General features: G+C 36.7%; 1 protein-coding gene across 1 annotated transcript; it reads right to left on the reverse strand.

Moving 5' to 3' along the window:
- Positions 1–2,262: 2,262 nt before the first annotated feature.
- Positions 2,263–5,642, reverse strand: LOC113750720 (protein NRT1/ PTR FAMILY 4.4-like). The gene is made up of 5 exons (XM_027294666.1): positions 5,462–5,642; positions 4,828–5,045; positions 4,221–4,670; positions 3,614–3,756; positions 2,263–3,197 (listed from the first exon to the last, which is right to left on the reverse strand). The coding sequence occupies exons 1-5, from the start codon at positions 5,640–5,642 to the stop codon at positions 2,324–2,326; spliced, it is 1,866 nt and encodes a 621-aa protein (XP_027150467.1). The 3' UTR covers positions 2,263–2,323.
- Between the last annotated feature and the right edge of the window lie 8,067 nt (positions 5,643–13,709).

Genomic DNA, 13,709 nt, shown 5'->3' on the forward strand with positions numbered 1-13,709 from the left:
ACGGAACACTCTGCCCCTGTTCACTCCCTAAATGGATTTGGAAATTTGGAAGAGGAAGACCAAACCAGCCCCCCGGCCCAATACACCCATTCAGCAGCCCATCCACTTGTTCTTCTAGTCCACCATAATGGGTCAAATGATCCACCTGGACTCCTGCTTTCACCATTGATCCATAAAAGGCTGGGCCGTCATTCCCCTCCCCCCTTATTCACTTGTATATACACTTTGATCCCATTTTCTCCATCAGTCCCTTGTGACGGAGGCCTTATTTGATAACCCCGATCTAATATTTAAATTTAATGAATTTAAATCTTAATAATTTAAACACGTTTGATAACCAAAACTAGAATACTTGAATTAATTAAGTAGTATTGAATTTGCTCCAAAAAAATGTGAATTAATTAAGTAGTACTGTATCCACTCCAAAACAATAAGTGATAAAATATTCACTCAGCATTGGTATACACTCAAATAATATTTAGCAATTTATTAACCTAATGGGTTAAGATTTCAGTTTTCAAACTTCAGTTTTATGAAATTCATTCAAAGTTTCACTTAAACAAATTTAATATATATATATTGCCACCTTTTGTCTTTTTGCTTTCTCTTTTGTAAATTCTCTCTCTTTTTTTCAATATTTAGTAATTGATCTAATATTATATCTATCAGCCAAATCATTTTAGTAAACTACCAGATTAGTAGTCGTAGATTTTAGGACTATTGGGATTTATAATTCTTCACATTTTTCCAAATAATGTCTTTCACATAATAACTGAAAAATATATGTGAAGACAACTCAAACATGGTTTATAATGATGGTGCAATTACATGCACTTTCCTCTCAATTTGGTAAACAAATACATTCTTACGCACCATGCCAAATTAGCCATATAGGAATCCTGGAAGAGCTGGAGTAGGAGGGCTCATTCGGGATGCGACAGGGATATGGCTAGGAGGTTTTGCAGAAAGCATAGGGAAAGCAAGCAACGTAGCAGCTGAGCTATAGGGAATTCTTAAAGGAATGCAGTTGGCTTGGGAAAAAGGATACAAAGATGTAATCATAGAGTCGCATTCGAAAGTGGGATTGGAGCTGATAGAAGATGCAGTCGCCACATCGCCTTACCACAATTTGGTGAAGCAGATTAGAAACATGAAGAGCAGAGACTGGTCATGCAAATTGCAACATATCTGGAGGGAAGGAAATCGATGTGCTGACTGGCTAGCAAAGGAAGCAATCCAGTTACAGTTATCAGGCGGACTAATAGAAGAGCCACCGGACAGACTAAGGGAACTACTAGGAGCTGATATAATAGGGGTCACAACCCCACGCTTAGTACCATGTTAACAGGCAGTTGCCCCTCCTTTGTATTCAAAAAAAAAAAAAAAAATTAGCCATATAGAGTATTCGCTTAGCCCCTGCCCCCCGTCTTCTAAAGTCGACACTTTAGAACTGCTGAACCAAAATATAAAAGAGTGTATGCTTTGACCGAAACACTCGATTGCTCAGCCTTCTCTTTTCTTAGTTCACGTTTCAATTTGACATGCAACAATTGTAATTTGGTTCAACTTGTAAAAAAAAAAAACCCTTTGATCCAGTCTTCTTTGCAAACAAACAGTGGAGCAATAATGTGAAGTACTATGGACAAAATGATGCGAGACGGCATAAGCAATGGCAACCATCTCACCCAACCAAAAACATGTTTAAGACATGTTTCACTGTTAAAGATAAGAAAAAGCTAGTGACTGAACAAGATTAAGGGGACATTTTCGCATTATCTGGCCCATTCATGTTCCATTTCTAAGTCTAGTGGGCGTTTCAAAATTTGTTCAAGGCTAAGTAGGGGGGAAAAAAGAAGAAGAAGGGAACAATTGAAGGTTACTCTTAATAAAAAAAGATAAACAATCGAGAGCCCCACCACTTAGTTTCTTCTTTCCACCCAAAAAGGAAAATTGAGGAGGAGGCTAGGTCCCAGAATCATGCCCAACATTTCAAGTCTGTCTAGAAGGTACATTGAATGATCTTTAGCTTTATTGACACTTCACTTTTAGGCCTATAACCTACTACAGATCCTGGATTGGATCCAATCTCTTCTTTGATCTTTTGGGGCACAACTTTACAGGATTAATGAAATTCCAAATGGAAACAATATGATAGCAGTACTAGTATTAGTTTACCACCGAACTTTTTGTTGCTCGCATTGCTCAAAGTTGGAGGAAATGAAATTATTATTATTCTTATTATTATTCTACCAAAGTAACTTCTTCTACTAGCTAGTATAGCTTAATTAGGTACAGGAGGGTCAAAACCAAAATGGAAGTGAAGTCATACGAATGTACGGTGCCGGCCGTCGTTGTTCTTGTCATCAACATCGTCCCGTCTCTGATTCTCCTGCAGTGGAGGAGCCGCAGTTGGGGGTAAAGATGGACTATATGAATACCAATTTGACCAGAAAAGATAGTTGAAGAAGTTGACGAGGCTAAGAGCAGCTAGGAGCCAATAAAACAGGTCTAGTCTATCTTTGTTGAGGTCATTATCACTGAGCCAGCCCCCTCCCGAAGGACCAGACGAGGTAATTTTGTTTACTGACGAAACTAAGAGGGAACTCAAATAGAACCCAAATGAATATGAACAGTAAGTCATTGCGGTAAGAAAGGATTGCATCCCTTCCAAAGACTGTTTGTAGAAGAACTCAACCAGCCCCACAGCAGTGAACATCTCTGACAGCCCAAATATCAGGAACTGCGGAGCTATCCAGAAAATTGAGAGGCTTTTGTTGAATTCTAAGGCAAAGTTTCTTCTTTTGTTCTCAATTATTGCAGCTGAAACCATTGAGAAAGATGCAATAAAGAGGCCGATGCCAACCCTTTGCAGAGGGGATATTCCTGATTCCTTTCCTGTAACTTTTCGGGCTATCGGGACGAATGCAGTCTCATAGAGGGGAACCACAAATATGAGCATGATATAAGGAATAGACTGAAGAGATGCTGGAGGGATCCTGAAATTCTTGGCGATGCGCGTATTCATTGTAGTTCCTTGTTGGACGGAGAATGTTTGGAGCTGAGCTAATATGGTGTTAAAGATGATCGTGCACGCAAATATGGGGACAACAGAGATAAGTATCTTCACTTGCTCCGCTTGTGAAGCACTGCATAATCTCCATCGACTTTCACTCGTCCCAGTTCTATTCTGTATATTCCTGATGCAGCCATTTTCAACAAACAGCCATGCTTATTTAGTCCAAATCACTTTATTTTATGTTAAAAGAAAGCTCGCTCAAGAATCTGTAACTTCGAGTGCACTAACGACTAGAACAATATGTGCGAAGATACCTTCATAAAGTCGAATTACACTGGCTAACTCTGTGTTCAACATTTTCAGCAGATTGGTTGCAAATCTATTCATTGTTCAGAATAACCAAGCAGGGAGAGTGACACAATACTCTATTCACTTTTTTATTCAGAACTGTACATGGATTATATTATATTAACCACTAAGAGCCCTTAAAGCATAAACTAATTCATTAGCACTAATCAGACTGATTTTCCAACTTTGTTTTATCTTTTTTCTTTCGGGCAGAACATTGCATTTGATCAATTAAACATTATATTATACCTGAGCTTTTCTGTATGCCGGAGACCGATGGCGCTTGCTGACGGGCTAGAAAAGCCTTGGGGCCCTGTGTCTTGGCTTCCATGGGACATCTCTAACTGGGAAGGGCAAATTTGTTTTCTCTTTGTGATTGCAGCAACAAGAACCTTAAAGAACATGAGAGAGAGAGAGCACCATGAGTACAGATCCATCGAAACCGCTGTCGAAAGTGACCATTATATAAGTTGTAATTCTTTCCTTGTATAAATTTCCGGCCCTAACTAGTCATAACCATCTTGTCACAAGATTGACTACAATCTAGAGACAAGCCTGAGAATCTATCCATTCATGAAACACCAGCACCAGAAATCAAGGCGTGGTGACGTAAGAAGATTTTATAGGTCATATGAGGTATGCTGATGAAAAACTGAAAAACCAACGGTACCCCGTACTTTCGTGTTGGATCAATGTTAAACTGCATCAAAAAAAAAATGATCTCGAAAATACAAATCTAATGTGCTCAACGAAACTGATAAGTAACAGGCCAGAAAAATGGAAGCTGCCAAAGAAACTACTCCTGCATTAAATAGAACCAAGGACGTAATTACTAGACGAGGATCAATTAAATTACCTGGGCAATAGAAGTGAAAATGCTTCCACGGGGTGGCTTGTTCACGTAAAAAGCAGACCCAGAAATCAAGCAAAGCAATCCCACGGCCATAACAGCTGCAGAAACTCCAAAGCCTACATCCATCCCTGAATGCGTCTGAACCCAAACTAGAACTGTCAGGGCAACAAGCTCCCCGGAGCAAAAGGCGAAATATGCACAGTTGAAATAAGTCGACAGCCTCCTGAATTGCTTGGAATCGTTCTTGCTGAACTGGTCAGCTCCATGGGATATGATGTTTGGCTTTAGACAACCGCTTCCTAAGGCTACCAGGTGGAGAGCCAAGAAGAATATCCAGGTCTCGAAGCCTTTTGCTCCCAAACAGTGATGGCCTCCAGCAGTGGATGCCATCATGTCACATTTGGGTGGACGCAGTTGCGGTAGATGGGCTTGGACGGCTAATAAGATGAACCCCTGCACCAAAACAAATCAAATTCAAAACCAGCACATAATACAAGTAGCAACGGAAAATCATGCATGCCCTTATCAGGCCCCCAAGATATGCATATGTGTGTACGATATATAATTTTTTTTTTTTTTTGGATACGTTGATATTGGCCGGGGAACTTACAGAAAGCTCTACGACGCCGAAAATTAACATGGTCCTAAAACTCCCAAGATAAGAATCAGACAGGTATCCTCCGAAAAGGGACAACAGGAAAACAGTTCCTACGAAGTTTGTTACGATGTTAGCCGACTTGGACAGAGGGAAGTGCATCTCGTTGAATACATAGGTAATCAGATTGTTCCCAACAGCAGCAATTGCCATCATTTCGAAAGCTTGAAGGCCTGCAGAATGATTCGACGACAAAAATGTGAAAGGAAACGTGTCAAGAGCTGCAGAATGCTAAAGGTTGGGGACAGGTGCAAAATGAGAAAGCACTATTGATTAGAAAAGGCATCGTTGCTAATGCTTCACATAGATACATGTACGTAGTACTAGCTTCCATCCTAGCAACCGGTCCAACCAGCATACGATGACGATGATATGCTGGAGTATGTATAAATTAGCAAGCAGCTGAAGATTACGGTCGAAAAAAGACTGGAAGATTAGTAACCGGCCGGAAGAAGCGTTTAACATAAGTTATGCATGGATGATGATGATGATGCTTGAACATACTAAGATGATAGGGTGAGGAGAAGATGTTGCAAGTAAAAGTGATGAGTTGAGATGATGAGTGAGAAGAGTGGAGGAGTAGAAAGACCTAGTACAAAAGCAGCAGCAGTCATTCCGCCATGTTGGTTAGGTTGGCAAGTAGGTCTGCCTCTCCAATCAACTAAAATCTCCTCAAAACTACATGGCGACTCATGTCGTCGATCATGGGACACACCAGCTTCTTCTTTGAAATTCTCTCCCGCAGCTGTCTCCACCTTGTTACCCGCCATCGACCCTCTGAATTTCCTGCGCGGCCTTATAAGCTAGTAATTTCTTATTAATTCCTTCCCCTTCGTTGAGTGAGTCCAGGTCGTGTATATATATACACATGCATAGTAAGGGGCGAAGAGAAAATTAGTCTCTCATGCTCTGTTTCAATTTCAATCGATGCTGCTAGAAGAATCAAGGATCTTTGACTGTTACCAAAAAAAAAAAAAAAAAATTAAGATACAAAACTCTAGGCATACACTCCTACGTGAGAAATGAATACTTACTTGTAGTGGAGTATTAATAGAGTGGTGCGTAAAAAGAAGCAAAATTAGCTTTTATTTGTAGTGTTTGATCACTTAATTTGTTTTTTTAAAAAAAAAAGCATTCTTTTTGTCCTTAAAGTTACTCAGAGACAAATTGCATTTATAATTTTTTTTTTTGTTTTTTTGCTTCCACAGCAGCACTTGGTCATTGCAGTAATGAATAATGATCGATCCTCACATTCATCTCATTATTATTATTATTAGTATTATTTTACTTTTCAGGGTTAGTAGCAGTATCATTTTGCTTTGCTCCCCAATCCCAGCTTTGCAGTGAGTGAGTAACGCACTGCAGTTGACTTTTGTGCAATTGTGGCGTGGCCCCACGAGGCACCAAGTTTTCAATTCAGCGCCATACGATGATACGAAGGGAAGGCTCTTGTGGAGGTTGATATCCCAGATCGGGGTGGGGGGTTTGGGTGGTTAGTATATTAGTCTCCTGTGAGGCTCTCAAAAGTTGCCGGCTTTTGTGGGTTCTCACGGGGTTCAGGTTAATAAAAAAGTGTTTAAAAGTCTGTTGACTTTGATAAAAAAAGACATCAGTCTCGTCCTGAAGAAGTATGGATCCTCTTTAGGTTTAACTGGCTCCCTTATGGAGGTTGATATCCCACGTCGGGGTTGGGGGGTTTGGGTGGTTAGTACATTAGCCTCCTGTGAGACCCTCAAAAGTTGCCGGCTTTTGTGGGTTCTCACGAGGTTCAGGTTAGTAAAAAAGCGTCCAAAAGTCTGCTGACTTTGACAAAAAAAAAAGATGATACGAAGGGAAGAGAGCCAATTCGTCAAGTTAAAGTGACTCTGCTTAGAAAATTCAGGTAGATGTGTTGTACATCGGTCTAATTCGATAGTGATTCAGTTTCCTCTGAATTATTTTTGAATCTCTTCAGGTCTTTCCCTCCGTTTAGTATAGGATAATCTATCGTATCGATAAAAAAAAAAAAAAATTATTAAGGAAAGGGAAGGACTCATTCAGTCAGGATGGTCCATCATTCGACCCGACCCAACCCGCATATGTAATCCCTCCCCCCCCTCAACAACCAGCTTTTACCAAAGGCTCACCAACGGCTTTTACCACTCTTTATTTTTTCATATCCACCTCAACAACCGGGAATAAACACAAGCACACACTACCTAAGGGAAACCCACATCTCAATCCAAAAGGCATGCTGACTTTCATGCCACACTGAGGACCTTAAATAGTACACACACCACTCTCAATCGATGTGGGATAGAGGGAATAGTCTTGGTGTTACCCGCATGTGTAATCGATCGGGAATTTCGTGCGGCTAGCAGCCTAGCATTAAAAGTGTTCTACGGTCTACGTACAGGTTACTTACCACCACAAGAAATGGATATTCTTTTCTGACAAAAGTAAAATTTCCACCCCAAAATACAACAATAATGTTAGAAGCATGCAGAAGATATATACATTTATCAATAATATCCACCCGGCGGCGCCTCATACTCATACGGGTACGTACTCGGTTGTGGTTTTTGTACGTCCTCTCTCGGCATCGCGATTGGTGAGGGGCGGGCCGGGAGGCAAAAGCCATTTGTGATGATAATTTGTATTAATGGAGCATGCATGATTAAATGGATGGATGAATCACAAACCAACTTTTAATTTCAACCAACAGTTTCCTCCTAATTAATTACTACTACTACTTTACTCGTGATGATTTACTACTATTACTACTGCTGCTTCCTAATTAATTACCAATTTGGTTAATGTTTTGTGGCAATTGCGCGTCGACCGGCGGGCCGTCACCAACTCCATCCACCATTTTATACGCGCGCGCACACATATATATATATACACACCGCACCAAGCCATGGAATATATATAATTAAGCGAATAGCTAGCTAGCTAGCTAGCATGCATGGCATCATCAGCAGAACAATGAACCTTGACAATAATTTCTTTCCTTTTAGCCAGGCGTCCTTATTATTATATCTATGTAGGAAACCAATAATAATGATAATAAAGGAGTACATACGATCACTAGTGATCTTTTCATTGATTAAGTAAACTTTGTGTTGGGGATAATATTAATATAGTTTGTAAGCCCTCTAAGCTAGTCAGAGACTTGCTAACCTGCTATTAATAGTCCCAAGCTATATATCCATGAAGAACATTTTGTTCTTCCTTGTGCCTCCCTCCCTCCATCTCTATTATTGTTGTCTTTCTTGGTGAAATGGTGAGTGACGATCGACTGCTAGTATTCCGCCTAGGGTGGAAAGTGAACGAGCCCTGCAGTTTCCAATTGCCAGCAAATGAAAGCAACTTTTCTTTTTATTATTAATTAGTACGTATTATTCTTCTACTTCCACACTTTGACTGCGCGCAAACAATTTTGTTGAATACTACTAATACACAGTAAGTTATTGATTACTTTTGTCTCCTCACCGCAAACTTAAAATGTCGACCACCCATACATAGTACTCTATGCTTGCTAGTAAGATTTTTCATCATAATTATCAATCCATACCATACAGTTATATATATATATATATATGCATAGCTGATGTATGTATATATATATATATCATGCAAATAAATAATGCACAATTTGATCTCAGACGTATGATTTTGGATTTGTGGCTGCTACTTCTGTATGGGTCGTCACTCACTCAGAGGAGTATAAGGAGAAGTGGCTCGGTGCCCCATATTCGTTGACCAAAAGGATCAAACCCTATTATATTGCCCGTTCATGATTCATGTGGCATCTAGGATATTTTTGGATTACATAATGGGATTTAGAAGTTTTGAAATTACTTGATTCCCTCACCCAAAGTGGCCAACAAAATCTTCGATCTTCATGATTTTTTTCCCTCTCTTGGTCACGGCCATAATGGTAAGTGGTTTAGCTTTAGCAAAGAGTACAGTTTTTATTTATTTTTATCCCAAACTTTCGTAATGTGGAGATTGTGTTTGATTGTAGGAGAGTCAAATGTTTTCTTGTTTTCAAGGTACGCAAAACGAATAGGAAATTTAGTTTTCACTCAGTTTCAATCTATTTAATCGTATATCTGTGTTTTTGGCGTTGGAGTTAGCCTTGGACCATGCAACTTTCGTCCTGATCAGTTCTTTCTTGCCACATTCTTCAAGTTTTAAGTTTAATAGCTTAGCTTTATGTAGGATAGATTAAAAATAGCATGGGAAAATATTCAATCAGTTTCATGATTTTGAAACGTCAATAGTTCAATGATTAATATACGGCTCGTAAATTTCAATAGAAACTTGATTTCTCTTTTTGTTTTTTCAAAGATATATGATCCTGCAGTTTAGTTTGTGATGTCTAATCAAAGAGATTAGACGCAGAATATGATGTTACAACTTTCTTAAACACCATTTCCCTCATGTGAATCAGTATTGGAGAGTAAATTTATTGCATGTAATTCATTGCCGGCTTTGAGTGGTAAGCATTTCAATAAATTGCTGGTTAATTATTATATCGCGATTCATGAGTATATGCATTTGAATCCCTCCTCCTCTCACTTTCTATATTTAAGTTCTAAACTCTGCCTTTTTATTGAGCACAAAAGTCTATCAAGGGTCGTATGGAAGGTAATCTCATTTTACGTAGCACTCACAAGACCAGCTAATAATGTAATGGTAATTGGGTGAAGAATTCATAATCTTAGGCTGCCTCAAAAATATATGCATAATCCCGTCCGACAGCACTTGTGTACTTGAAACCAAGAAAGAAGGGCGGAAAACAAAACAAGAAAAAAGAGACATTATAAGTATCCAACAATGCAGTTACATAAAAAATGAGGAGGCCTGAAATCGCAAAAGGGGCTTCTTCCCTTCCCACACTTAATTGATACAAATTGAGTATATGTGTGTGCATATATATATATATATATATATATACCAAATATATATATATATATATATATATGTATTGGGCGGGCGGCGTGTTAGGTCAAGCAGATATAGTGGCGAAAATAGAGGGTGGTGTCCGGTGTGGCTCCGTGAACCTCGCTTTACCAGCCATCAAAAATCGCCAATTTGGAGTGGAGGATCTAGAGAGGCCAACGTCCCTAATTATCCTCCACATGTGAATATACAAGCCCTTGTTTGGTATCCAAGACTTTCTCCGTTCCATTTCATATTTGGTTTAGACCTTTTTAAGTTTGAAAGCCCTTTCTCCTTATAAAGCTCATTTTTATTTAATTTTTTACTTTTTTGAAAGCCTCATTTGTCATAAAATTCTAAAGAAATCTCTTTACATCTTTATTCTAAAGTTAACTCTAATCTCATATATTTCTGCTTATTCTATTATCATATAATAGGTTATTTGTTAGTTTTATCCATAATTGACCATAATCTATTATAACGAATGATTTTTATTTATTTTATGATATTATTTTTCTAAATTTTATGCGAATGTACAACGATTCTTTTCTTTTTACACTTGATATAGACAATCAAAATGTAACAAAGAGAGAATATGAATGCTTGATTTCATGTCATTTAGTTTTGTTTTATAAACTAGTGATTTTACTACCGATCGATGAGAACAAAAGGTTAAAATAAAGATTCACATTTCAAAATTAATAAAATAGAATAATTGAATTATTTCAATAAATACATAATTTGTTGTTAAATTTAAAACAAAGAAAGTCAAAATTTCCTATATAAGTTAAATAACTAACAAAGCACAAATATATATATAAAACAAAATGTAAAAGATGCAATATCTTAGATATATTTTAGGGTAATTAAGTCAAATTTGTATAGATTTCATTCCATTTTGACATCTAAAAATTATTACACTAAACATTAAAAACAGATTAATGAACATTCCATTTGGAGTTACTAGACACTAAGGCTTCCATTAATAATTCAATTTAGCACTTAAACATAGTACGTTCAAACCTTAATACATTCAAACATGTTTGATAACAAAAAATAGAATGTCTTAATTAATTAAGTGGCTCTAAATTGTTTAGTCAGAACTTACTCAAAACAATAAAGTCCCATTTGATAAAACTAAACCTAAATTCTGAGTTCTAAATTCTAAACATGGAAACAATTAATTTGCTAAATTTTAAGCACTAAAAATAAATATATAATGTCTGAACGTTAATACTGAATCTATCTATAGTGTTTGATAAATATCTAAAATATAATGCTTAATAAGCTAAATTGTACAATTTTGCTTTGCTATCTTTTCATTCAAAGAAAAAAAACGAACATGTGATGTAATTAGCTTGAAATTGTTAGGTATGAAAAAGAGAAAAATTATTTTTAAATCAAATAAATATAAAAGATGAAATGTATCATGGAAAACATTAAAAGAAACATTACAATCCAATAATTCATCTAACATCTAAACTTGACCTAAGAAAGTCAAAATTGGTTATTTGTAATATTTCTTGTATCTTATTACCAATGAGTTTTATCCAAAATATGTATTTTTGTTTCAAATGATCCCATTCATTCTTCAATTGTCTTTGCATAAAGTAATCCTTATATTCATCTTTCAAAGTTGATCTAATTAGTTCCCAACATTCTTTTTTCAAGCAACTTCCACTATAATTATTGGAACATGCTTCAATCAAGTATAATTCTATGAATAGCCCGAATACTTTTGAATCTTTCCTGATAGAATATTCTGATATCATACCTGCATTGCATATTGATAGACCTATATAGCATAATATACTAAAGACAATAAACAAAAAAAAAAAAGAAACATAAAAAAGCAACAAGTAAGCAATATTAGTACTCTTACTAAAGAGGAGAAAAAAAATAATTTGAGAATATCGGGTAAGTAGCAGGTGATAAAAAAAAAGTGAGAGGGAGGAAAAAAATAGAAGCAACATTAAGGAGTAAACTAACTAGTTAAAAGAATAAAAATGTGTGAGAGAAATCAAGAACAAGTTGAAAGTCATTAGATAGAGAAAAAAAAAAAGGGAGAAAGAAAGAAAGAAGTAGTGGAAAAGCCACTAGGCTAAAAGCACCGGCTCATTTAATTGGAGAAAGATTCTAAACATGGTTAACAAATAAGTATAGATTTGATAAATAAAATAAAATAGTTGAAGTAAATTCTTTCTGCTGAAAAAATACACACAAGTTCAAAACCATTTAAAATTTTAGTAGATAAGTTTCGTTTATCAAAGAACCAAAACTCCTACATCTTTGAAAAGATTCAACTTTAGTAACTTTTCACCTTGTCAAACAGATCCTAAGTGATAAGCTGTTCACTTTATCAGTTAATGTAGAACACGTTTTCAGTACTTAAGAATTTAGTAACTTAATATATTTGGATTTTAAATTTCAGATTTTATACTTCAATTTTATCAAACACATCCTAAAATAATTTTAAAAAATTAGATTATTTTGAGTGTAAAGGCATCTTGGATGAAAAGATCTTTTCATTTTGGGCATTTTGATGTACCAAAAATGAGGTTATATTGACAACAGTATCTATCAAGATTTTTTTTTGAAAGTGTAAGTGAGAGATCTTGAATCCAAGACGTCTCACTTACACTCTCTTTTCGTACCATCCAATTCATTCCTCCCCTATCTATCAAGACTCACACTTTCTAGCAACATGAATCAAATAATTCATCCAAAAAACATTGTCCATATTTATTGATATTAAGAATATTTATTTGTGTCTTAACATCGTACCAAATTTCTTGTCTTCGATATTTTTTATTAGCCCTTTTTGGCCTTTCCTGAAACAATATGCAGCGAGGTGCGTCACTTGAAGATAAAAGCAATTCGATAATGCAACGTCCTGTATCTTACACCCGACAAGGCACATGACGCCCATATTCAGCACTTTTATGGCCAACTCAAACTTTAAATCGTTCGTGCGTTTGAAATTAATGGTAACCTCCGCCGATTAGGATTAAGAAATACTTTTTAAGTGATGAGCACAAGAGCTGATTAAATCTGTTTGTTTGGTGTCTGCCTTTAGTGAGACAGCTACTGTGCCCAAAGCCATTGAAGATTTGTTGGCCTTGCTTGATCCATCGATTCATAGTGGAAAGATAAATTTCATACACAAGATTCGATGCATAATTAATCTACCGGCAAGTCTCGATGTGTAAAACATCCAAAGAAAGGTACCCAAATCTTATACGATTTCTTGTCACAGGAAAAGGAAAAAAAAAAAAGAACTGATGAACAATACAAATCAGGAAGACATTTCATAAGTTTTTCTTCTTGTTCAGAACTTTAAAAGACATAAAAAGAATAAAAAGTTCTTAATCTGAAGAGGGGATAACAGGTATTAGCTTTTTTGGGGTACAAGAACTACGGCCAAAGTTCCCACGATCAGGTGTAAGCATTCCTGATTTTGTTTACCGACAATATAACCTTCGGAAACACCCAAAAAAAAAAAAAAGACTCTCGGAAACCGATCGTAGCAAATAAGCAGGGAATGCATGAATAACTTATGATATTACTTTAGAAAGGTTTGGTTCCAATAGCTAGCTTGGACAGGTATCGGAGCCCCAATTAAAGCCTAGAATTGAAATACACAGGATCACGTAAAAAGTGTTAAAACAATTGAAACTCGAGCTCTTTCTGCTTTTGGCAATGGTTCTTAGATAGGGAGTGGTACGTAGGAGTACATGCTTATGAAGTTCTCTTTAGAAACAGAAGCTTTGTGGTATAACCTTACCTAACCCGGCCGGGCTGTACGTACGTATATTCTTCGCCATGATACGGTATGTATATACAGGGTAAGGACTCAAGTGTCTGAGTCAGTCGACCACGACGATAAATATATGCAGACTACCTTTTTT

The sequence above is a fragment of the Coffea eugenioides genome, chromosome 10 (assembly GCF_003713205.1).
Source record: "Coffea eugenioides isolate CCC68of chromosome 10, Ceug_1.0, whole genome shotgun sequence".
Lineage (NCBI taxonomy): Eukaryota > Viridiplantae > Streptophyta > Magnoliopsida > Gentianales > Rubiaceae > Coffea > Coffea eugenioides.